Source organism: Drosophila sechellia, chromosome X (genome assembly GCF_004382195.2).
Source record: "Drosophila sechellia strain sech25 chromosome X, ASM438219v1, whole genome shotgun sequence".
NCBI classification, from domain to species: Eukaryota; Metazoa; Arthropoda; class Insecta; order Diptera; family Drosophilidae; genus Drosophila; species Drosophila sechellia.
Genome location: NC_045954.1, coordinates 18,053,856 through 18,078,922, shown reverse-complemented (window position 1 = coordinate 18,078,922; position 25,067 = coordinate 18,053,856). Strand labels below are relative to the sequence as shown.

General features: G+C 40.5%; 2 protein-coding genes across 3 annotated transcripts in view; one reads left to right on the top strand and one right to left on the bottom strand.

Moving 5' to 3' along the window:
* The window catches only part of LOC6614805 (potassium voltage-gated channel protein Shaker), a 119,355-nt gene extending 108,392 nt beyond the window's left edge, over window positions 1–10,963 (top strand). Inside the window, exons 10-12 of the mRNA XM_032725493.1 lie at window positions 5,547–5,737; window positions 5,883–6,203; window positions 6,620–10,963. Coding sequence (XP_032581384.1) covers window positions 5,547–5,737; window positions 5,883–6,196 — 505 coding nt within the window. The 3' untranslated portion in view covers window positions 6,197–6,203; window positions 6,620–10,963. The remainder of the gene's footprint in view (window positions 1–5,546; window positions 5,738–5,882; window positions 6,204–6,619) is intronic.
* Window positions 10,964–12,177: 1,214 nt separating this feature from the next.
* On the bottom strand, window positions 12,178–24,676 carry LOC6614803. 2 transcript variants are annotated; one of them, XM_002039186.2, is made up of 6 exons: window positions 24,444–24,676; window positions 17,239–17,886; window positions 15,063–15,661; window positions 14,544–15,003; window positions 14,079–14,478; window positions 12,178–14,019 (listed from the first exon to the last, which is right to left on the bottom strand). In XM_002039186.2, the coding sequence occupies exons 2-6, from the start codon at window positions 17,291–17,293 to the stop codon at window positions 12,531–12,533; spliced, it is 3,003 nt and encodes a 1,000-aa protein (XP_002039222.1). In that variant the 5' UTR covers window positions 17,294–17,886; window positions 24,444–24,676; the 3' UTR covers window positions 12,178–12,530. The 2 variants fall into 2 exon arrangements, with proteins under 2 accessions (XP_002039222.1, XP_032581524.1); XM_032725633.1 differs by having other exon boundaries at window positions 24,498–24,676.
* Between the last annotated feature and the right edge of the window lie 391 nt (window positions 24,677–25,067).

Genomic DNA, 25,067 nt, shown 5'->3' with positions numbered 1-25,067 from the left:
TAGGAAAACGGAACCCTATGCTGATCCAATCCGATCCGAACCCACAATAAAGAAGCGATATCGAAGCAAATAAATTGTGAAAAGTGTTTTCGAACCGTTTTTTATTTCGCACAGTCACCTGTGCCCACCCCCTCCACCACCCTAAGTTTCCCCTTGTAAATAGTATTCGAATTATCCGTCTCATTCCATTCCGATTCGCTCCGTTCCGTTCCATACTTGTATGTACCTATATATTTTCTGGTATTTGTATTTTGGCCTTAGATCCGTAGTTAGTCGAGTCGAAATGGAAACGGAATCGAAACCGGAAACCGGAAAACGGAAACCGTATCCCTTTCGATTTAGGATCTAGTCTGAAGCAAAAACGCTAGTTCTGTATTCTTAGTTTGTATTGTAATTGTATTAGCTGGCGCTCAAAAACCCAAATGTAATGAAAAGTTCTAAATTGTAAATACATATTTGATTTCGTTTCGTAACGTACGAGTATCTTGTGTGAGCTCAACCTAATTTTCGTCTTTGGCATATCAATCACTCCCAGCTGCAGTTCAGTTATCCGATCCGTAATCAGTAATCAGAAATCAGTAATGAGTCAATCAGTCGATCAATGCTAACCGATTAGATACACCCACATACATATATACTACATACTACCACATACACACTCTCACGTACATGATTCAGGAGCTGAAAGCGCATTTCTTTCGGTTTTCTTATTACTTTCATATGCTTGAACTATGCTCTACTCAACTCAACTCTAGTCTAGCCTACTTTAATCCAAAAGCGAAATGCATTAAACGAAATCGAGAAACATAGGGCGATATATTAGTGAATAGAATCCCAGGAAAACAAGAACAAGAAGATGATTAAGATGATGATGAAGAAGCAAACATATCGTTGTAAAGCAAGAACTAAGTTATGAAAACCACGAATAACTCAAAAGAAAAAGTCTAACTTATGATGCATAATTATTTTCGAATATAACACTAACACGCCACAACAAACATTCGACTTCTCCAGTTCAATTTAAACCAAAAACAATCTTTTCAAGTTTTCCATTAAATTTAATTGCAAGCCTAATGAAAAAATCTTAACACGCATACGTAAACAAAAAGGAATATTTATATAAAAATAATGAAAACCATTTTGATTGTACGGACTATAACGAAACAATACACATTTACCATATGCTATGTAATCAAAACATAAACCAACAAATGGAAACAAAAAAATAAATAAAATCTTTCAAAATCTACTCAATGCTTCAAGAACAAACAAAAAGAAAGCAAATTTCTATTAAGGACAAAGACTGCAAATAGAGATTTAAAAAAAACGTACACTTAAAAAGCAAAAGCAAAAACCAAAAACATTGATAAATTAATTAATTGATTTTTAATTCTAATTTGGCCTTGATTCAACCTACCAGGAAATAAGTTTAGGTTTAGTTAGAAGTTCAAGACACTACACCACACACCACCATACAATACCATACAATACCAACCAAACCGGACCGGACAGAACTGAATCGTATCGAATCGAATCGTATAGAACTTTCAATTTGAAAAACTCCACCCGAACCGCAGACATTTACGAGTAGTATCAGAAATAGCATAATTTCGGAATAATAATAGTAACAATAATGCAGAACCAATGAACAAGACCCAGTCACAAGCCAGTACATGAAAGCAGATGATAATGATAACATACATACGTACATATAATACAAAACTCGATTCGAACACGAAGAACAGTCGCAATAATCCCCATTGACAAAAATCTAGTATTACGCCCGATAAGATATTACAAAGCTAAAACGAAAACCGAAACTCACACACAGAAATTAAACCGAAAGAAACAAAAGAACGCATAATGAAAACAAAAGAAAACGAAACCAAACAAAAATGGAAATGTTGTTAAGATTAAAAATGAAATGTTTTATAATCGTTATTCAATAAAAATAAAAAATAAATAAATTTTTAAGAAATCATTAACCGATAAACAAGAAAGCAATGGCGCAATTCGAATTCATTCGAACAATTCTAGCTGTAATCTACCACCATCTCTACCAATCTGCCAATCTATCGATATACCGATACCTAGGCAATAATCCAATCGACTGGTCCCGAAAGCCCCATTTGATCCATTTTAGACTAGCTGGTAGTATTTGCTTTGTGATCTTACTTCTAACTTATTATTTTGTTGGGTAGGCCTATTCGCAAGGGATGGCATTAGATCTAGTTAGTCACTACGTTATTCTTATTCCTTATACAGTTATCGTAATTATAAGCCTTGTCTCTAGTAACCTAGATCTAAGTCCAGACCCTTCCCTCCGAAAAGGGGGGCTTGGCACCTCCCCTTTTCTTTTCGGACACACAGACAGACCACCCCACACACACACTCGAGTCATATACCATTATATCTACAGTAAATATACTATATATACATACATATATACATATATATATGTATGCCATGCCATGCCAGTAGCACATACCATTGCATACATTTCCCTAGCGTAGTTTAGCTCTTTTGCCCACCTACCCCCACACTCCCCCAAAAGAAATGCATACACATACTATCGCCGTGAGCACTTACTAATCGCAGATATAGCGATCAATCGAGTGATAAAAGTAACGAGAGTACACTTAAAAAAGAATACCCTTACAACTTACTGAAAATCTTGGAAAGTTGAAGTCCAAACAGGTTAAATCCGGCCCCGGCAGTCAAAGCGATGCTAATCAATCCAGCGAACGGTGAGTTTAAAAACCCTCGAGACCCCTCTCCAAACCCCCGGTTATCCTATATCTATGTCTCCGTTTCGTTAACAATGCCCTTTGATATGAATATATATTTATACTATATAAATTTCTCTCGCTCCCCAAGAAAAAAACTCAGTCTCAGTCGGTTTTCCCATAAAATTGTATCTCTCTCTCTCTATATATATATATTTCTGTATTATGTTTTGACTTTGACTAATCGTATTCGTTTTTATTTCAACTTTTTTTCTGCGTATGAATCTTCATTTTGATTTTGCCTATGCCCTCGGATCTGCGCTATATGTCACTCTCGATTACGTATAAGCATTGACCATATTATTGATATAATCGTATATGGAATATTTTGTAAACTTTTGCTTACGTTCTCCCCCCTGCGCCGAATGTAAAACTGTAAGAATCGCTTCAGCGCTCAGCCGCCTGCACCTGCTCAGCCGACGCTCCTGCGCTATCCTGCTATACCGTAACCGTTATCGTTGCCGTTACCGTTATCGCTATATCATTAACGCTATCGCAACCAGAAATGCCAGCAGCAGCAGTAGCAGCAACTGCAGCAGCAGCATCTGTAGCATCTGCAGCATCTGCAGCAACAACATCAGCGTCTTGAACAACAACGAACAACTAGGAAGATCTAACAGCCCTGTCAAAATGCTGAGGCTGTGCGGCTCCTGCTTCTGCTCCTAAGTCCCGTTTCCCTGTGCTTCCCGATTCCGGTGCATGTGCAATCAGTTGCTGTATCCAATCGAAATCGAATAACAATCGAAAATCGATATTGAGATCGCGACAGTACCAGAATCAGATCGCGTCAAGCGCAATCTGCCAGCAAATTCAAATCCAAGCAAAGCAAATCAAAGCAAACAAAAAGCAAAAGCAAAGCAATCCCAAATCAAAAGCAAACAAAAAACAAATTGCAAAACTTTTGCAAGAAATATACACAAAGGCGCACGCTTAGCACATTTGCATAAAAATACAACTTACTTGCTACCTAAATCTCCACAACCAACATACCCAAAATACAACCAACACACTCTAAACACACAGACACTATCACACAGGAATGCATACACCAACTAAAGAGTTAAATCGAAACTTTTTTGGCTTTTCTACTCACTTTGAACACGTTTTTTCTCTCGCTTTGATTTTGATTTCGTTCCTTGACTCGAGTACTCGAATGAGCATTTTATCAGCAACTACTCTTTGCCTAATTACGATCGCTTAACTATACCTAATCTCTTTGTTACGAACACATCAAAAAGAACACGTCCCAATTAAAAAAGAAGACACACACATCCACTGCTGCACGGCAATTTGACTGTTTGGTCGGGAGAATTGCCGAGCAGATTTGTCCACCCACCCATCAGCCATTCGCCATGATCATCCTAAAAGAGAAATCAAAAATTTTGAGCACACACACGCAGTCATGACACACACAGACTATCGAAAGAAAACTTATTGAATCATGCACCCAAAAGTACAGTCAGTTCAAAACATACAGTCAGACAGTCTATACAGACGATCCAAACCAGAGGAGATGAGCAAGCTCCGTACGGCGACGATGAAGAAGAATTGGACGAGATGAACCAGACGAAGAAGAAGCGAAAAAAGAAGAAGAACTCGAAGGCCAGTCGCTCCAGCTATGTGTCTCCCTCCCACCTCCGCGCCCCACCGCTGTGTCAGTGTGTGTGTGTGCCGAAGCAGTCGGCGGATGGCTCCTTTTGCTATCCCTCACCGTTAACCGATCGCCGATCCCTGAACGAGGATCGGCGAGGATCGGTTCGATTTGCTTTGGTTTTTCCACACATCTCTATCTATGTATATTCATTTTATGTCAAGTTTAACAGCGACGACGCCAAACGCCGGCACATTTTGTTTATTCCATTTGGCAATAAGTACGCTTCGGTTTTTCGTTAGCCAAATAAACCCGCAATCCACCCATCAATCCATATGTATAAGTACGAATAGTATGCCACCATAATTTCGTCTTCTTGATTTTTGAAATTAATTTACGGTTTCGACTTTGGTTTTGATTTGAGTTCATAGTTACCCACCACCCAGTTGGTTGTTGTAACCGATTTTGGTTACCGCCAACGAATTGCTTTCGATGTTTGCATACAAATACCTATACGAATACCATTAACCAGAACAATAACAATAACAATACCAACCCTATACCTATATATACCAATACCTAGTTGAGCTTATAGTTTTGACTTTTGCTTTCCCCTGAGTTGAGTTATCGCTTCTCCACCTACCTCCCCACCCACGGATACTTACTCGAACGTCTCCAGCCAACCATTTATAAACCCAACTCGTATCGCTTCGTTTATGTAACCCATATGTATCTGTTGTGACACGTTTTTATTTTTTGCGTTTTTTACAAGTTTTTAACACTTTAGTTGGGCCCGGAGCCACGAGCTCCGGACCCCAAATCTAACCCACTATCTAGAATAGTATATCGAATATATCAAAACTTATAACTCATTTCTACTTGTTTGTTTTTTTACCACCTGATTTACATACTGCGTTCTTCTTCTACGTTCTTCTTCATACCAATACCAAATCAAAAACCAACAAAACACACCAAATTCAATTGACTTTGAAACGAATTTGCATATTTAAACACGGATCGGATCGAACCGAATCGAAACGAATCGATTTAAATATACAAACCAATTCGAACTCGAACACACCCAACGACAATGACCATTGACAAACATGAATCGAATCCACAAATATTGCCATTAAACAAACGAATGCATTCAACAAAAATGCATCCAGGCCCGTCGGCTTCTGGGGCAAAATTGTCGGCTCTTTGTGCGTGATCGCTGGTGTGCTGACAATCGCACTGCCGGTACCGGTTATCGTCAGTAATTTCAATTACTTCTATCACCGCGAAACGGATCAGGAGGAGATGCAGAGCCAAAATTTCAACCACGTTACAAGTTGTTCATATTTACCTGGTGCACTAGGTACATACTACTACTACTAGCGGTTAAGAAAATCCCAAAAAAAAAAGAAAAAATTATCCCCTATCCCTGATTCCCGCCCACTCTGTGCAACCGATATAATATCCCCTTGCTAATCGTTGTATCTGATCCACGACTCCGGATATAGGTCAACATTTGAAGAAATCCTCACTCTCCGAATCGTCGTCGGACATAATGGATTTGGATGATGGCATTGATGCAACCACGCCAGGTCTGACTGATCACACAGGCCGCCACATGGTGCCGTTTCTCAGGACACAGCAGTCATTCGAGAAGCAGCAGCTCCAGCTTCAGCTGCAGCTGCAGCAGCAGTCGCAGTCGCCGCATGGCCAGCAGATGACGCAGCAGCAGCAGCTGGGCCAGAACGGCCTAAGGAGCACAAATAGTTTACAGTTAAGGCACAATAACGCGATGGCCGTCAGTATTGAGACCGACGTCTGACTACTAGGTGAGTATTGGTTTGCGTGAGTATAATCAGTGCCCCAACGTTGGGCGCCAAGTACTATAGTCACTTTAGCTCGGTCCCATGTTGGGCGCCAATAACTTTTGACATTTGAAAATTTTCATAAATTAGTACAACCTTTGCTAAAATAATACATACATTGAAATAGAAACCAAAATATAGTCGTTTATACCAGTTAATTCTGTCAATTAATGGATTATTTTTGTCTTGTTTTTATAACTTTTATTATGATAATGCAACTTCTTTCGAATTGTAGCACTAAATCAAAAGTAATAAATATATCAAAGTAACACACGCTTGTCCTTCTATTATATCTGTAATGCAAATATATGTATATAACTAGGCAACATTGCATTTTTCGGTCACACTCTTTATCGTTCTCCTTTGACTCTATTTCGCAGTCAAACAAATGGAAAATGGACGAAATTTGCGCAGTGAAATGCTACGTTGGATGCCAGAAACGTCATCAAAAGCAGTCTAATTTAGAATTTTATTAATAAATACAATTAAAATATAATTATAATAATTAGTAAGCAACGTAGTTGTAAATTAAACAGCAAATGTACACACACACAACACACACACAGACACAGTGCCAGTTCACTCAGCTTGAATTAGAGTATTTGTAGACACCAAAAAGAGTCAAATATGGACTGGCCTTCAATAGGGATTTCCTTGTTTCTCCTTTCATTTTCCTTCTGGTAATCTACACACCGAAAACACTACACACACACGTCCACACACACTCAAAGAAAAAACTCTACTTGATACCTATGTTCAAATTTAGCAATTAACAACTAACAATCGTTAACAACAACAAAACAAAACATATAAAACAAAAAACGAGAAAAAAAAAACAAACAAAACCAAAATCTAATTATCTTAGTAGACTAATCTAATTGGAGTTTCTTCCTTTCTTTAGAAGCTAGCAAAACAAAAACAAAGAACAACAACAACCAGACAAAAACAAACATACAATATCTGCTAATTTTATTTTCATCTTTAAATTATGCTCTATTATTAAATATTAGTCAGAATATTAGTAAAACAAACTAAACCGATAGAAAATACCAAAACAACAACAACAAGTAGCGGAAACGGAAAACTAAGGGCAAACTAAAGGCAAGGCAAAATAGAAAAGGAATATGGAACGACGGATTATCGTCGTTAAAACAGTGCTCGGTTGATATGTTTCATTCAATATTTTAGATATCGATTTGATTTCGAAACGTTTTCCTCGCATTAATTACCAATAATTTACTTGAAGATATATGAGATTAATTATTGCAGTTTATAAAATGGAAAGCCCTTAGCTTATATTGACAATTAGGCATCGTCCGATGATTGATTATTTTCGTATAAAGGACATCCGTTTAACTCGAGCGCTGTTTTGATATTTCGTTGACACTACCAACACAGCCATACACATAGACACATGAGACACACATGATAATGCTAAAAACATCAAAACTGCCGTTAAGTTTAAAGAATGAGTAATACAATGATTATATATAAATAAATATATATTTAATATATACATACATTTACACATATAATTAAATATACATAAACTAAAGTAAAACTGCTATTTTGTAAATAAGTGAGTCAGAGCTGAAGCTGAACAAATAGACATAGACACAAAATAAATATTAAACGACAAAAAAAATCAAACAAAAACCAACCAAAAACCAAAATCATAGCTAACTAAAGGGAATACAAAAACGAACCTAAAACCAAAAATAAGGAAAGCTGCTAACGATACAAAAACAATAATTAAACTTAGCAAATACAGACAACCTAAAACAGCCACAAAAAAAAGAATGCCACAAGAACAAAATCTAGAAGAAACCGCGCTGATCTTTCCATTTAGGAACCAAGAAACCAAAAAGAGGAAACCAATTGCAAATTTTATATGAGACCTGTAGGAGAATCCTGGCTCATCCAGTACTAGCTATGATCTCTTATAGAGACCCTTGTGATGCCCACGTGCATGGACTTGCTTTCGTTTGGTTAAATGCAGTCTATTATAGTTTCTAGTTTAGTTTAGTTTAGTTTAGCCTGCCTTCCCTTAGGAAAAAGAGACGGCTGTAACAGCTTCGATATTCAGTTCTCAACTCGAGAGATATGCAGTATATATCCTATATATTCCTCAGAACTGTTGCATGTTGTATGTGTCTTTATTTTGTCTCCACTGCACGCACAGAACACACAGATACAGATACGGATACAGAAACAGAAGCTTTAGGATCTAATAGCTCACACAAACATGTTCATGAGTTGTAACTTGATTCGCTGTCTTCCTGATTTTTGTGATTTGATAACAATCGAAATCTTCTCACTTGAAAAGCGTTCAATCTAGCGACTTCAACTTTTGTCAAATTCCTAGAAAACGGCAAACGGAAAAAGAAAACTAAAAGCTACAAAAAAAAATCGGATAGGAAAATCGTTAGGGGTAAAACCAAAATTATCAATTTCAATTTGAATGCGCATTCGATATATCAATTCTATACAACATAAGATACAAATACGTTTGAACTGCTTCCACTGCTTCACTGTGCAGTGCATAGTGCCGAATGTCAGCGTGCAAATAGATCGATCGAAGCCATATCTAAATTTCTCTATACCTAGAATCCTACCTACAAAGCTTTGCTTCTACTGCTCTTGCTAACCAAAACGAATTATGAAAATCGAAATGGAGGGAGGAGAATCAGACGAGGGAGCCCACAAGTTACTTTGGACCACAGAAGAAACATCTCACAAGCCAGAGATTTGGCTGGTGAGGATTACGTAGTGTTACGTTAACAATTACGATAACGATGATATAACTTTGGAGTTAAAGATGGGATAGATGGGATTACCATGTTGAGAACTAAGCTAACGCAGGCATATATACATACACACATATATGATATTTATATATATTCGGATATATATATATAAATATGTTTTTTTTTTTGTTAGATATGCGACTGAATAAAAAGTTTTTATTGATTTGCTGCTTGTTGTAATTAAGAAGAATTTAAACAAATATTTATACCGAAGCAATCTGTAAATATGTAAAAACGAAAAATGAAAAAACCGAAAAAAACGGAAAACCAAGCAAAAAATATAAGAGCGGGGAGAAAAAAAACGTTAAATAAATCGAATCAATTTACAGCTTTGAAAACCGTCCACACGCACACAGCAAACGAAAGAGAAAAAGATAAAGAAAAATAATGAGAAGGCGATAGCGAATGAGAATGAGAGTGCGGCGAAGAATTAGCGCGGGAAAGAGAGGGAGAATCAACTAGAACCGAAAGTCATTCTTACGTATACTTGATTTGGCCTTAAAGAAACACGCCTGCTTGCACACACACGAACACAGACACACATTCATGCTCCGATCGGCCCTACCTATATACGAATATATATATTATATATGTATGTATATACTAGTAGCAAAAGTTGAAGCATCCCATGTTGTGTACTCATGTCAATGTCCCGGCCATATCCATTAGCATTATATATTAGCGGATTTTTGAATTTGTGGATTAATGGATTATTGGATGATTGGATTCACGGACCTGCGTCCGAGTTCAGTTTGGTTTTAGTTCGTTCGATTCGTTGAGAAGTTCTCGGTCGGCCAACCGATTAGATAAGCCCAATGAGCAATAACAAAATACCACAAGATTGCATATAAAATATTCTTAATATTAACTACGATAATTACACAATAATCTCTATATAGGCATACAAATAATAATACAATTAAAAACATATCGTCTTCAAGTCATGCAAACGGATAAACCAAATTCAAAATATTTTTTTTTTTTATAAGCGTAATTTACAAACTAATATTAAACTGAGAAATCGCTAAGAAAAATGAAGCTTACTATTAAAAACCAAAAAAAAATGATGCAGAGAGACCGCAGCATAGGAATGATAGAAAGGATAATTTGAGGGCAAAAGGAGGAGGAACCAACTTGGCCAGACTACAACTAAAAGTGATATAAAAACCAAAAACAAGAGTCACAAAACAAAAGTAAGAATTCCCAAAAACCAAAAAAAAACTATTAACAAAGTAAAGATAACTTGCCAAAATAATTAAGGGTATTAGAAAGCGGAAGCGGAAGTGGAAGTGAGCCGGAAGTGAAGTGAAAAAGAAGCGAAGCGAAGAGAAGAGAGAACTATGTTTAATTATGACCGAAGTAATATGCCTAGGATCAAGTACAGTCTGCAGAGTCTAGCTAAGTCCAGCTTGCCCCTTCCAGTAGATTCCCCCATAGACCCCCAAATAGTCCAGGAATCGCAGATTCCTTCCTTGCTCGTTTCAGGATCGATGAGGTGGACAGAGAAGCCGGAGGAGAAGCGAATAAAATGAATAAAAACAAAGACTGGAATAAAACAAATAAAGATTACAACAACAACAAACAACAAGTATATACACACAAGCCGGGGGACTGCAGACATATATCTATGTATAATGTTCGATCAGTCGGACTTGACATACATACATATATACTTGAAAGTTCCAGACCACATCATTCAGTTCAAACCAATCCAAACCAAATCAAATCAAATCAAATCAAATCAGTCTTCATTATCGATTTCGATTTCGATTCCATTCCGAGTCTTCATTTCGATTAAATAAAGTGCAACACTACCAAACAAAAATATATATTTAGCTCAAGCATGCGAAATACAACAATAAAAGTAAATGCAAGTAAAGATGATAACTATGCCTAGATAATACCACACAACCACACACAGAGAGCAACGTATTAGGCCCAGATCAAGTAGGAGGCAGGATATATAGCAGATATATGTATGTAGGAGGCATATGGGATATAGGATGCGAGCAGCGGATAGAAGGGATAAGAGTTAGCATTACGAATGCGGTAGTCACTCCATGTAAATTATGCGTACAACAATAATAACAACAATTAAAAACCAATAGCAGCAAGAACAGAGATGGGCATATGGAAAAACTACTTATGAATTAATGCTAAACAAATTTACATATTAAACGTATACATAAATAACACTTAAGTAAATCAAATTATAACAGAATGAACGCCGCAACAATTATAAAAAGTATATGTATATATATATATGTATATAATATATATATACATGTATATATATGTTGTTAAGATTCTAAAATGAAATGTTTTATAAATAGTTAAACCAAAAACAAAAGAAAACCAAAATGATTATTATACATTAAATACGAGAGAAAACGAAACCAAAACAAACCAAACCAGAAAAAGATAAAGATAAAAACACACAGCTAGGAAGCAAAACAAAGGCAAACAGAACAGAACAAACACACAAGGAGAAACAACACAAAAACCACAAGCAGCAAACAAACAAGAGAACAAACAAATGAACAAGGCCAGCAAGCACAAAAATCTACCATTTGACTTTCGATAAATTTAAAAGCAATGGTTGAAAAGCAAAATCCAAGCCAAGGTGGCGAAAACCATAAATCAATTTTTACAATCATTGTAAATTGAAACCAACCAAATTGGATCTTAAATCAAAGCAGCTTACAAAACGAACAAATTTAAGTGAATAATAACAAAAATATATGAAAAAGAAACAAGCCACACACATGCTCAAACATACACACACACACACCTACACAGACAGAGGCAGACACACGTTACTTTATGAACATAAAACAAATTAAATGGAAAGTATATAAAATAAATTATGCTAAAAGGAAAATTAAAAGAGCGCGTTTAATTTTGAATTTCAGTAAGCAAGCAGTGCCGCACTGTTGTGAACCGTTGACAGCGTTGCTAGCAGCAAGCAGTTGATCGCTGTTAGTTTCAGCACTTTACAGTGCTCCTTAACAGAAAATGTGCAGTCATTTCGTTTACACTTTAAACTTAATATTTATTTTGAAAATAAGGTAAGCACATGTATGTTGATAAATAGCCTACCCACTTAAGAAGGCAATGAAACCCCGAAGAAATTGAAATGCAACCATTATATTCTGGTATCTTAAGGTCGAGACCCTCGACAATAGGCTTTATCTTACCAACTAAATTTCTCACATTTAAATTCTTACATTCAATATCTTATTCTACGATGCAACATCCCACGATTTGAAATTCCATTTCATTGTCTATGTACCTTTGCTTGCTCGTTCGAATATTTACAGTATGAGGAGGAGGATGGGTGTAATGCGAATGAGTGATCCGGATTGGGATTGGGATCGAAATGGGATGGGGTTCTGGAGCCGTGCCATAGCCACGATCTGGTGTGCATATCACAAAGTGTTCATCCCCGATGGCGGGACAGCTTAGCCAGCTGCATGTCTGAATATCAGGGAATTAGCTTTGGTGATCTGCCACGCCTTCTAGCCCTTGATACGGAAAGGGAACCGGAAACGGCAGCGGATGCCAGCGGAGCGGAAACGGCAGCGGAGGTGGAAAATGCAGCTGCTGTCTTCGGCTTATAGGTGGGCAGATCGATGAATACGGGTCTATATTCGGGTGCCTCGGGTCGCATGGACCGCGATTCCGACTGAAGCACATTGGTGTAGTAGTTGACCTCGTTTCGCTGCTCCCGCTGTCTCTCCCGCTGCTCATTCGAACCATCTTCGCCGTCCTCCAGGCCGTGGGATCGCGCTCGCACGAGTCGTAGGAGGTTTCTCTGCTGCACTGACGAGCGGCGCGAGGCCTTCTGCGATCGCTTCCTGGAATTGGAACTGGTGTTTAGGAAAGCCGACTCCTCGTAGCGTGGAATATAGCGTGGCTTGCGCGATTCCCCCGGACGCACTGGCTCCCGATCGTGGGGCGTCACATTGAAGCCGAAGAAGCGCGGCGCCTGCACGGATATGAGCGGTAGAAGGGTCTCCCGAGCATACCGCTCCGCCCGCTGAAGCAGTTCGCCCAGTCGGAATGGCAGCAGCTGGACGGTCTGCGGTTCATCCGGATCCGGAGATCGTCCGGTGCCCACCTGAGCCATCGTCTTGGCGGGCAGGCGGGAAGAGCCCGCCATTGCAGACGTAATGGCCCCCAATGTTGTGACCATGCCAGCAGCCAACTCACTTTCAGACAAATCCAGATCCTTGCCCTGCTTAACACGCGGTGTGGTGGCCTTCAGAACAGGTTCCACAATCTCCGGACTGTCGGTAGTGGCATAATCCTGTAGATTTCGCCCCCTATTCACCGCCAGCCGTCGATCCTTGAGCACCGGCTCAAAGATCTCGCCGGCAATCGAGTCCGAGAGACTGCGACTGGACTCCGCGGCCTCAGCAGTCTCGTTATCCAGCGAGTTGCCCACCAAGATCGGCTGCCACGGCAGCTCGTCGCCCTGAACCAGGGGGTACGTCTGATTGCGTGCCAACTTGAAGCTGGTGCCCAAATTGAATATGTCTTTGCGCTGCTTGGCGCTCTCCACGCCATCCACCGATGCCGCCAAGCCAGATTCCTGGACACTGGAATCGGGCACATCGGTGGGCACTGCCACCGTCGGATTGCCCGCGTGCTGTGCAGGTGGTGCAGCCGGTGGTTGGGTGGTGTACGCCCCATAGTCCTCCTGGTTGTCCAGCTCACAGTTGCCCGCCTGAAGGCGCAGGCGCACCGGGCTGCCGCTGCTCAGTTTCGTGGAGGGGCGACACAAGGAGTGACTGCGGCCAAAGCTGTCCGTCAGCACCACCTTGTCGATGTCCCAATGGGGCAGGCCCTTGCTCAACCACCCGCTGTACGACTTGTAGTGCAGGCTCAGTGTGGTGGGGAATCCTAGTGCCGGATGCGGCACAATGATCTTGGACACTATGTCGCCGGCGAAGAACTCCGCATCGTCTTTCCTGCAGGTGAATTATGTTAGGAACAGGTAATTTGACTTATTGATCACCCTCATACTCACTCGGATATCTCGAAGGTCTCGTTGAGACCACCATCTCCCTCGAGGATCGCCTCCAAGCGACCTATGGTGCGCAGTGGCAGATCGTTGAATGAGTTGAAGATCTGAAGTTGGAACTGGTGGGCACAGAAGGGTTCCTCCTCGCGGGTGAGCAGGTACAGCTGACCCCTGCCCGTGGAACGATCGGCATAGTAGCCCATGTTGCCGCACCTGGGCACACCTTCGGCCAGATCCTCATCATCCTGGGCGCAGGGAAAGCATCTGCCCTTGAGGAAATCGTCGTAATTACCGCAGGGGAAGGCGGGGAACAGACAACGTGGCGCCACCGAGTCGATGAAGAACTTGTAGGCTCGTCTGTGGTTGCACAAGGAACGACCCTCCTCATCCTCTGCCGCCTGGGCAGCTGTAAAAGATTGGTAACTCAGTCAGCTAAGTATATATAAAATATATTTGAGCAAATATACTTACACCATATGAAATCGGTGACAGCGCCTACGAAAAGATTCGAGCAGCCGGTTTGCACTCGCCCACCATTGGGATAATAGTCCACGTGGCCCATCGGTTGCCAGGAGCCGAGGCCGCCCAGGATCAGATTCTCGCCATTCGAGTGGATGACGTCCACGAACTCCGCATCGCTGCTGTCCAGTCGCACCTTTGGATGCTGGGCCTCAAAGAGTGGACCCGCCGGATCCAGACCCGTAATCCGCGACAGTCCCGGCAGCTCAGCTCCGGCAAATCCGGATACGTGAGCCCCCAAACTGAATCCAATGACATGGGTGCGCATCAGGTCGAGACCCTTGTGCTGCTGCAGATTCCTGAGCAGCATGGCCAGCTGCTTGCCCACCAAACGGGTGTTGGCCGCAGCTCTTACGTAGTTCGGGAAGGTGGCTCCATTCTCCCAGTCCACGCAGATAACAATGCAGTCCTCCTGCAAATGGGCAAGTGGTATTAAGAAGAAGGACATTGTGGACATGGTGCAGCACTTACCACCGCCATCAGAGCTGTTTTCATCTCGTAGATCCACACATGCGGACAGGCCGAACCGAAGCCATGGACAATAACCCGCACGGACAGCTCATCGAATCCCTCGAGGTCATTGATTGATGGTGTGGGTTTCTTTTGCCCGCCACCAGGACGCTCGGTCGTGAACGTGGTGGCGTTCACGGCGGACATGGAACTTGGGGCCGAGGCGACCGATGACCTGCCACTGGTTCCCTCGGGTGAACTGGTGCTGACCTCCGTCTCCCGCTTGCCACGAAAGGCATTGGTCATGTTCAGAAAGGACAGCTCCATCAGCGGCCGATCGGAACGCTGGCGCGTGGAGTAGAAGTAGAACTTGGTGTTGATCTCCTCCGGCGACGAGGGCAGCATCTCCAGATAGGCAAACGGGCCGGAGTCCTCGAAGCAGCCCAGTTCCCCATAGCAGACCCGTTTCACTGCCCTCCGGGAGCGGTGACCACGACGCACTCGCTCCCGCTGGCGCTCCTCGTGCTCCATTAACTGATCATGGACCGCCTGCGATAGTTCCGCAAAATGGGCGGGCGAGGGCGCGGTGGGCACAGTTCTGGCCACTTCCTGGGCGATGGCTATAAGTAACCATACAAAAGGCAGGCAAATGCGAATCAATAGTATATTGCAATGCAATCAATACCGTAAGTACTGCTATGTGCATGGCAAGCACGTTCGTCGCCATGTACATTAGGTTTATATTCGATTTGGGCGTTTCCAAGTTTGTCACAGCTCCTCCCGTGCTGTTTATATTTTGAAAACCCATCAATCGGTTAAGCCTTGCACCAAAACAGCTAAATTATCGTGCTCTTCTTGATCTTTCCCCTCTATTGTTATGGGTAGTATCTAAAATTTCCTCAAGTTTCATAACTAGTTAAGCCCTTAATATGTTCATATGTACGTGCTGTTTCCTGCTTTAGCAATTAGTTTCCCAAGACGATAATGTGGTGACAACTACTTAAAATTTCTTTCCAATGACAACGCGTGAATTATTTTAATTTTAATTTTCCGTCTTACGTTTCCACTCGAAACGAGTCGTTTTGATTCGAATCGAAACGAAATGAAACGCACGCCACGCGGATGACATAACTACGCTATTCGTGTGCGAGTTTATATGATGGATCGCCGAAGCGTGATTGCGTTTTTAAAATTCCTAAATACCAAACACCTTTAAAGCCGAATCTAAAAGGTATTAACCAAGCACTGAGTCCAAAATTGTCAACACGCGTCGAGCTTCTAGGGTCAAGAAAAGGAAATGGGGAAATACTACTGAATAGCACTTAAGGCGACTATAAAATATACAAATTAAAAAATCGAATAGTGATGCACAGATAAAATAACTGCATAGAATCGGAATCTATACACCTAAACGTATATATGAAAAGCTTAAGTTTCTGTTTTCACTGGGAATTTCTGCCTAGGATCTACATATTAAATGCAAACGTTCTATGTGCAGCAGATCTTAGTAGAGAAATCCGTTGTAAATATATATTACAAATGAAAACATCCAAATGTCAGATCCTCAGATCTTCAAGCCATGGCTCTGCTCAAGGGTAAACTAATCTTGGCCGCTCTTGGCTTTATTGGTTTTACCTTCACAACGCAGACAATCAGACACTTGTAAGCATGAAAACTACACAGATAAAAAAAGCTTTAATTAAATACAAATAAATCTTAAGTAAATTAACACATTGTCAAAGAAATTGGAACGCGCGTTCAATCTATCATATTATACAACTCATGTAACAAAACTTCTTATTCTTGATAGTCTTCCAAAACACAGAAACTATTATTTTAAGGATATCACTACTACTACTAATGATTAGCCCGATTCATGTGCTAACTAGTTGTAACTGACCCATATAGGCCATCATTTTTGCTGGTGTAACCACCGCATAAGCACACATATTCCCCCTTGAAAATCCGCCCTCTGGACCATTGTGCAATCATCGCATTGTAGTGGCTCGTTAAACATCTTCTCAATTGACACAATCACCGCACCGCCCACATAAGTGCACAGCTATAAATACATATACAATGTATGTGCGGAGACACTTGTTAAAGGCAAACGCAAGTCGAGCACTAAGTAAATTAGTTAACGCTTCGCGCCGCCGACTGGCAATTAGTTAATGGAGCCCACAGGGCGTATACTCACCATTTCCCGTGTGGCACATGAGCACCGCCAAAATGATGTAGCTGGCACTTAGCATGCTGATTTCTTTCGCAGTTGTCCAGCTGTTCTGAAACGATCTTCATTGATTGAATTCCACAAGATGTGCTGTCTCCTTGGTTATCTCGCTGTCTGAATGGAATTGCAGTGCCCAGTTGTGGATGGCGGTTGTCTCAATGGTGTTATGCGTCTCTCTCGCTTTGGTAATAGCAAAATATACAATAAACAAATTCACTTTCACTTATTTGTGAACCTGCCGGGCGACAACGGCAAAAAACCAAAGCCAAAGCGAAGACGATGTGGATATAGACGTGGTTGTGCAGTCGTGACTATAACTATGACTACAAGTTCGAGTGTCTGACTCACTGACTGACTTAGCCAAAAGGCAGACACCGCCGACACCGACACTGTCGCCAAACTCCACTGGGTTCGGGTATCGGTGTAGAGTATCGAGTATGGAGTATGGAGTATCGAGTATCGAGTACCGAGTATCGGACCCCTTCGAGTCCACTGATCCACTGTCCAGGTTTCAGGTTGCCACTTTGGCTTTCTCCGAGAAGGGAGAGCAGCTCCAATTTGCGACGAGCGGCATTGACTGATTGATGGCCTGATTGATGGCTGGCGATCAGTCGCCTGCAATCAGAAGAGTCAAACTCATGTACTTTAAACGTTTTCGCTACACACAGAAAAAAATGAAGAAAAATCTTGTATAACAAATAGCCTTTAATTATAATCCTAAAGAAGTATTATTTTAAAATTTAACTATAATGTATGTTCATAGGTAGAGTGTGTAAATCAGTCAAGTAATTCATTTAAAAAGAAGTCTTAAGCCTTTGTTCTATTGATACTTAGATAATTAGATACTATAAGGTATGTAATGCTTCCTAATTAAATGCTGGCATATTTATTTTAGTTTTTACATGGTTATGAAAATTTTGGTATTTAACCCAGCGCGTTTGTGGCCAATTGGGCTGATTTTGTTTCGCTCCGTGTGGCCATTGGCCATTGTATAATAGGCCGGTTGCAGTGGCGCCCGAACAGGATGTTGCGCATGTGCGACCGTCTCGTGTCGCTTGCAACTCGCATCTTGCATCTTGCAGCTTGCAGCTTGCCACTTGCATCTTGTGCGCGCGACATCTAGTCCATTGACCTTACACTTGACTGCCGACCGATTCTGGCCGCTAAATCTCGCCGGACCGCTTTTTTGGCCGAATCACACATTTGGGTCAACAGGCAGACAAAGCCAACATTCAAGAGTCGAGTGCCGTCGCCGTTTGTTGACTTTTGGCTAATTTACTCGGCCCCGAATTGCAAGAGGAGTGGATGGAGGTGTGACTCAGGCAAAGAGCCAAAAAGATGTGACAAACGAAAGTGAAAACCTTTGGCCATAAAAACAACAAACTGGAACTGAAACTGAAACCGACACTGAATATGTATCTGCATCTGTATCTAAAGCGGAATCAGAAACGAAAAAATCACAAAAACTTAAACTGTTTCCCCTATCGATTAACAAATGCGGTCTTCAATCAACAACATTTCACTTTCGTTGGGCGACCAACGTGATCTATCAATTAGCATCTAAAGACCAAAGATTGTGTAACATTTACAAAAAGATTATTTGGTCAGATACTCGAAACTCGGGAAATTGCCCGCCCACGAAATATTTTGTCATCGGTGAAGCAGACAGCGGATGCACCTGTTACAGCGCAATGGATAATTTCGAAAGAAATATTTGGCAAAGACTGACGTTTGCCATAGATTGTCCAACCTTTTTTAACCTCAATTGGCATTTTTGCAGGTTGATAAACCATAAAGAATAATGGCGAACGTTTAAAATGTTAATACAAATGTATATTCTCGATTTATTCTGTTTTTCTACGAAACACAAACATAAAAGATTATTATGCTTAAATGATGATTCAGATATTTCCAAGAAATCCATTAAAATTTAAAAAATTAAAAATGCAAAAGTATGTTAATAAGACCACAAATATTTCAAAACAGCAAAGCAATCCAAAGAAACATCTTTGCAATAAAGAAAATGTTTTAGCAGGAAATACTGATGCTTTGATTATGGAAATTGAATCATTCTGTTTCGCTTCTAATTAGTTTGATCAATATCAAAGCCACATCAATTACTCTAAAACTGTACAAGTGATGTAGGTTAATTTGTGAAAATGTATGACATTAAAGAAAGCTTTTCTTTGAGCTGGTCGCATCCTGCTAATAACGATTTCCTCAACTTTCCGTGACTGCCACCGATCACCCCAATAAACCGAGCCCAAGCGATTCCAACGGATGCCAGCCAGCACATAATTATCATTAAATTGCGCGATGGTATGGGGCATTTTGGGCCCTTTGTTCGCTTCGGATCGTGTGAACATTCAAAGCTGATGGGTTCGGCGAAAAGCAAAATTAAAAGACGAGTACCGTTAAAGAATAGAAAGACCGTCGTGTTGACAGGTGAAGTTTCTGAGAAAGCGGAGACAAACGTCAGCATCAGCTCGAATATCGCCAACAAAATGGAAAGTAACGCACAAAATAATGCTTCTAAGGCGACTTTCGCATGGACTCCATCAGATGTTGATTTGCTGCGGCCAACGCTTCCACTTTCAAATAGATTAACCCAATTTGGCGGCTCCGACGCTTTCCGCTGCTCATTTTCGCGTTTGGCGGCTAATTCAGCTCATTACGAAGAACGAACGCCTGTGATATCTGCACACGGAGAAAAGATTCGAGTACTTAAAATCACAAACTCAGAATGCATAACAAAAATTGTTAAAATATATAAAATATAGCAGTTGACTGCTAATAGCAGTCTCTTTATTTTGTTTTAAGTTGTGAGCCTTGTTTATGCACACCATTCCTTTTTTTCTGTGTGTAGGTCCCATTTGAATGGAAAAAAAGTGAGACGAACTGAGAACTGGCTGGGAAAGTCTGCAAATCGATTGGGAAAACCGAACCGTGCCAAAGAAAAGTGCAGATTGCAGCCGGCTGGCGGGGGAATCGCTGTTTCTTCTGTATTTTCTACCTCATGACCGACCGTCCATCCGGCGGAATGTCTCATTAAACTCTGGACGTGAGCCAAACGAATGGCGGACAATGGAAATGGCCACTCGGCATTGCCAAATGCCAGACGGCGAGAAACGGAAAAAAAAATAAAACGAAACTTAAAACAAAACTAAAAACAATAATACCTATGCATTGTTGTCTTCGCCTTGTGTCTTTGTGCAATCGAAGTTCGCATGAAGCCATTTGATTGATTTGTCAAGCCAAAGAAATAAAGACGGTCGATACAAGTGTGTGTCCAAGTCAAAAGAAGCCGCTGAAAAACCATGCGAGTCTTGGCGCAATAGTTATAACTTTTATTATCATTACTCTATGCTCGCCAAGCCCAGACGGTAAATGCCATGCCAAGAAATCGAACAGATTATGAAGAAATCCAGAGTGATTTATAGGTTCCCGGTTTAATTTTGCAAACTACGTTGGTCATTAAAGCTGCAAAGCAATCGATCGAGTTTGCATGCACTTTAATAGCTGCAAATTGCTGACTTAACATTCTGACTAGGCTTTCAAACTTGGCCAATTTATTTATATTTCCTAAAATGTTATTTTCAATTAGTTGTTAGAAAACCAATAAGCTACAAAAAAAAGATAGTCAATTACGGGGAATTATTACACTTGGGTAACCAAGTCGAGGGTATTCCTGTCTCGCTTAACAATATTTCAAATTTTCAAATCGAAATGCCACTTGCCAAACGAAAGACTTAGGCAACGAACTTGCCACCGATGGCTGACGCCTGATTGCAATCGCCAGAAACAAGCGCTACATTAAAATGAAGTAAGGAAACCCCAAAAAACGAAAATACACATATAAATTTCTTTAGCCAATTTTCGCATGGCAGCGTTAAAATAGTTTCCTGTTTGTTACGACGGACCCAGCGACTTCAAAAAAACAAAAAGGGAGGAAGCCGATCCGATTCAAGTCGACAGCCAAGAGCTGGGGCAAGAAAATATAACGAAAACCAGCAATGCATAAAGTTTCCGCTCGCGTCTTTGGGGATTTTCAACCCAATGTAGGCAGTGCACTGCAAGAAACTAGCACAGCAGCGAAATAATAATAAAATGTTATACAAATTATTTATGATCAGCTATAAAATCTAACCTTTACAAATATCGCAATAGCATACAACAAAAAGTGAATCAGCATTTTGAATCTATTATTAGAGGAACAACTTTGTAAAGTGTAGTTATTGTTTTGCCATATTGCTCGTGAATCTGCAGCAAAGGAGGTCAGCTTTTGGGCTACATTTTTTTCCAATGTACCTTTTCATAGCTGCTGCAGGCAATTAGTGGCGCCCATTTGTGGTCGTTTTCGAGGTGCTTTTTATGCCTCCCGAGGCACAGAACTCTTTTGTGGGGCCACGCAACTCTCATTGGCGATGCAGAACAGTTGACTTATAAACAATAAGCAATACTCCATAAATCAACTGGTTGCAAGCCAAAAAAAAAAAAAACTAGCACAATTACATGCATGCAATGTACATTGTACCCGGGTGACACAGTTTTCGGGAACACAGTATGCTCCGAACCCGAATACCAGTGCTGACTCTTTTGTCATTTCCGGCGACAGCATCAAGTTGCCAGTTATGGTTCATGGAACGGGTTGACCTAATCAGGCACGGCCATATCATTTCTAGTCTTATGAAACTTTCTGGTCCAGTTATCCAACGACAATGAGATGAATAGCAAAGAAAAGCAGAGAGAACCGCCAGAATTTATTCACTAGACGAGAAAAAGGGTCAGGTATGTATATACATATATACAAAATCAAATTTAGCTAATTTAGAAAAATATATAGAGTGTCTAAAGCACGTTTGCAACATAGTTATTATGAGGGAATATATATACTAGGAAACATATACTCGCATGCATCTTAAACCCGGTATCTCTGTGCAGATCTTTCCCAGAATCTCAGCCGGAAAATCCAGAACTCTGACTTATCTTTGGCTTTCCACTCACACGGCCAGCGTAATGACAGCCACAATTAACACACCATATTTAATATAATTATTCTGTTTAATTGTGTGCCACGCTCCGCTTTGTCAAGAACAAAAGAAATTTAATTTGCTTGCGCTGCTGTTTTATGGTCTCCTTTCCAGGCAATTATACATTTCATTGCTATGAACTTTTGTTAATAGGCAAGTTAAAATGTGCAATATATAACAACAGGCGTATTGAAGTTTAAAGCTGAAATTGTTGTTAGTTATTTAGACAAGGGTAAATACACTTAACGCAGCTATTATCCAACAAATTATGCTTGAATCACTCGAGGAAATTTTCCAGCGTTTAGCAGACATAATGCCCATTTGCATTTAATAATATGCGTGGTAAACGACCTTGTTCCTCGGGCAAATCGATCCAATCAACGACCGACAATCAAATGGAGTTGATTGTTCGCGGGGTCTTCAATCCGTTTGTTTCAACTTCAAATGCAATTTCAAATAATGAAATAGTTGCAGTTTTTAGATTTGAACTTCAGGTATTAAGTGTGGATATTCCCTAATTGATTTTTGCCCTTTCCATTTGTTTTCGATATAATTTGGAGTTGAATCTTTGTCTGCCAGATCAATGTGATAAAAACCACTTAGCTAAATTTGCATAATAAAACATCAGTTAGTGAAGAAAAATGGCATATGATTAAAATCGAAACTACCCCTTTATGTGCATAATTTTCTTGCGGTGCAATGTGCCACTGAATTGACCAAATACAAATTTGTAAGCCAAATTAATATAATTCATTGCTGTTGGCCAGCATTGGCATTGATGGAATTTTATGCACTTTAATTGTGGAGCGCGCACAGCAGATCTTAGTCATAAATTTTAAGTTGGCAGTTTTGCTTGAAATTCAACTTTAAACTGTATGATTTGACTTTTGTTTGTTGGCTCTTGGAGTTTTTTGTTTATTTGTGTTTTTTTAGTTGTTGCTGGCGGCGACAATTCGTGTCAATGTCAGCATGATTTTTAGTTTTTACTGATCCACGAGGGTGGTTGGGGCGAGGGGCCGGGGGGCGGGGGGAGGTCAGGTGTTGATGTTAATGCGTCTGCAAACAAGTTTAATCGAATAATGCATAATATGCACCTGGTGGCCAGAAGAAATACCAAACCGAACCCAACAAACTGGATGCAAGCAGTGCAGCGCGAGAAGTGCAAGCAGTGGCACACTGGAAGAAAACTGCTAGTGGCCACACAATGATGATGAAAGGCACTTCATGCGCATAACTCAGTCAGTTGGACACACACATTTAAGCCGCAAGAAATATGCATTTCTGAAATAGTTTCGCAAAACGGCGACTGACACAAAAACAGTAGCCAAAAACACAAAGTGAAGCCCGCAAAAAAAAAAAGAAACAAATGGTTAAAACAATGCGAATGTGGGGGAAAAACAGAGTCACCAGCAACAACAGCAACCTTACCAATAATAACAACACCGAAAATAACAACAAATCATGTGAGTTCGGCTGCTGTGCGGCTTTAACTCGACTTCTTCTTCATTTCGCTCATTTGAGACCCGGCTCACGGTTTTCACCTGAAGCGCGTGAAAGTTGCGCTTCGCCGGGGCAGCAGCAGCCGCAGCAGCAGCCCATGTGCACTGGGAGAAACGCCTACCCACTTTGGTTGACCCTCCTAACAGCGCTCCTTTAAGTCCACTAAATGATACTAGCATCCGCAGCTACACTACTTGCAGTATCTCAAATTTATCTAAATATATTTTAATACTATTTAATTATAGTATAATTATAGCAAAATATAGCACAGAAGATAGGAATTTTATATTTTAGTAACACTTTAAAATGCTTATTTAATGAAAATGTTATTTTACTTGGTTAAGAAATAATACGTTTTATTACTTAAAGTACAAATCCACACAGTTATAAACCAACTTCAAACTCAATTCTTATTAAAAAAAAACATTAAAAAATTCCGCTACTTATTGACATTATTTAAATCGTGATAAATAGTGAATATTTTCCTTTGTGCACCACAGACCGCACTTAAAAAAAAATAGCTCAAATAAGGTGTGTAGAGTAAGGGCCGGGCCCATGAGCCAGGTAATTAATGCACCTTGGAAAAACTAAAGCCACTTCCACACCAAACGCAAACAAAAACAAATCACAACAAATACGCACTTCTTTTCGTATCTGGGCTCTATCACGCTTTTCACAAAGTTGCGCAAAACCAACCGAGAAACGTTGTTGCCGTGTATCTGTATCTTTTCGGCTTGTATCTTTGGCCTTATGCAGCGCAGACGACGGCGCTGCACTCACGTAACGGAACTGCCGATGTGCGGGCGAAATATAGCGAAAAACCTATAGCGGACCGATCGTACAATTTTCAAACCTCTAGCCTTTGCGGCCGAAGATCAACTGAAACTCTGGCTCAAAGCCCGGCTCAAAATTCACGATCCGAAGGCGAAAACCCAGCGATCCGAAGGCGAAGTCGAAGCGCCGAAGACCACAATCACTGCTCGGCTGCATTCGGCAGCGCACAGTGGAGCTGATGGACAAAATTTGCCAGCTTACAATGGAAATAATATAATTCAAATTGAAAACTACATTCATAATGTCTCAAATATTATTCATCAATAATATTATTATTTTGCTATCAAATAAAGATAGTTACATTTTTATAGCATTTATTTTCGATGGACTTAAATGGTGACAAATTGTTAAAAACTATTTTAAGGGAAAAATATTAAAAAAAAAACCATAAAGAACCGATGCAAAGGAAGAGCAGTCACACAGAAATTCAAT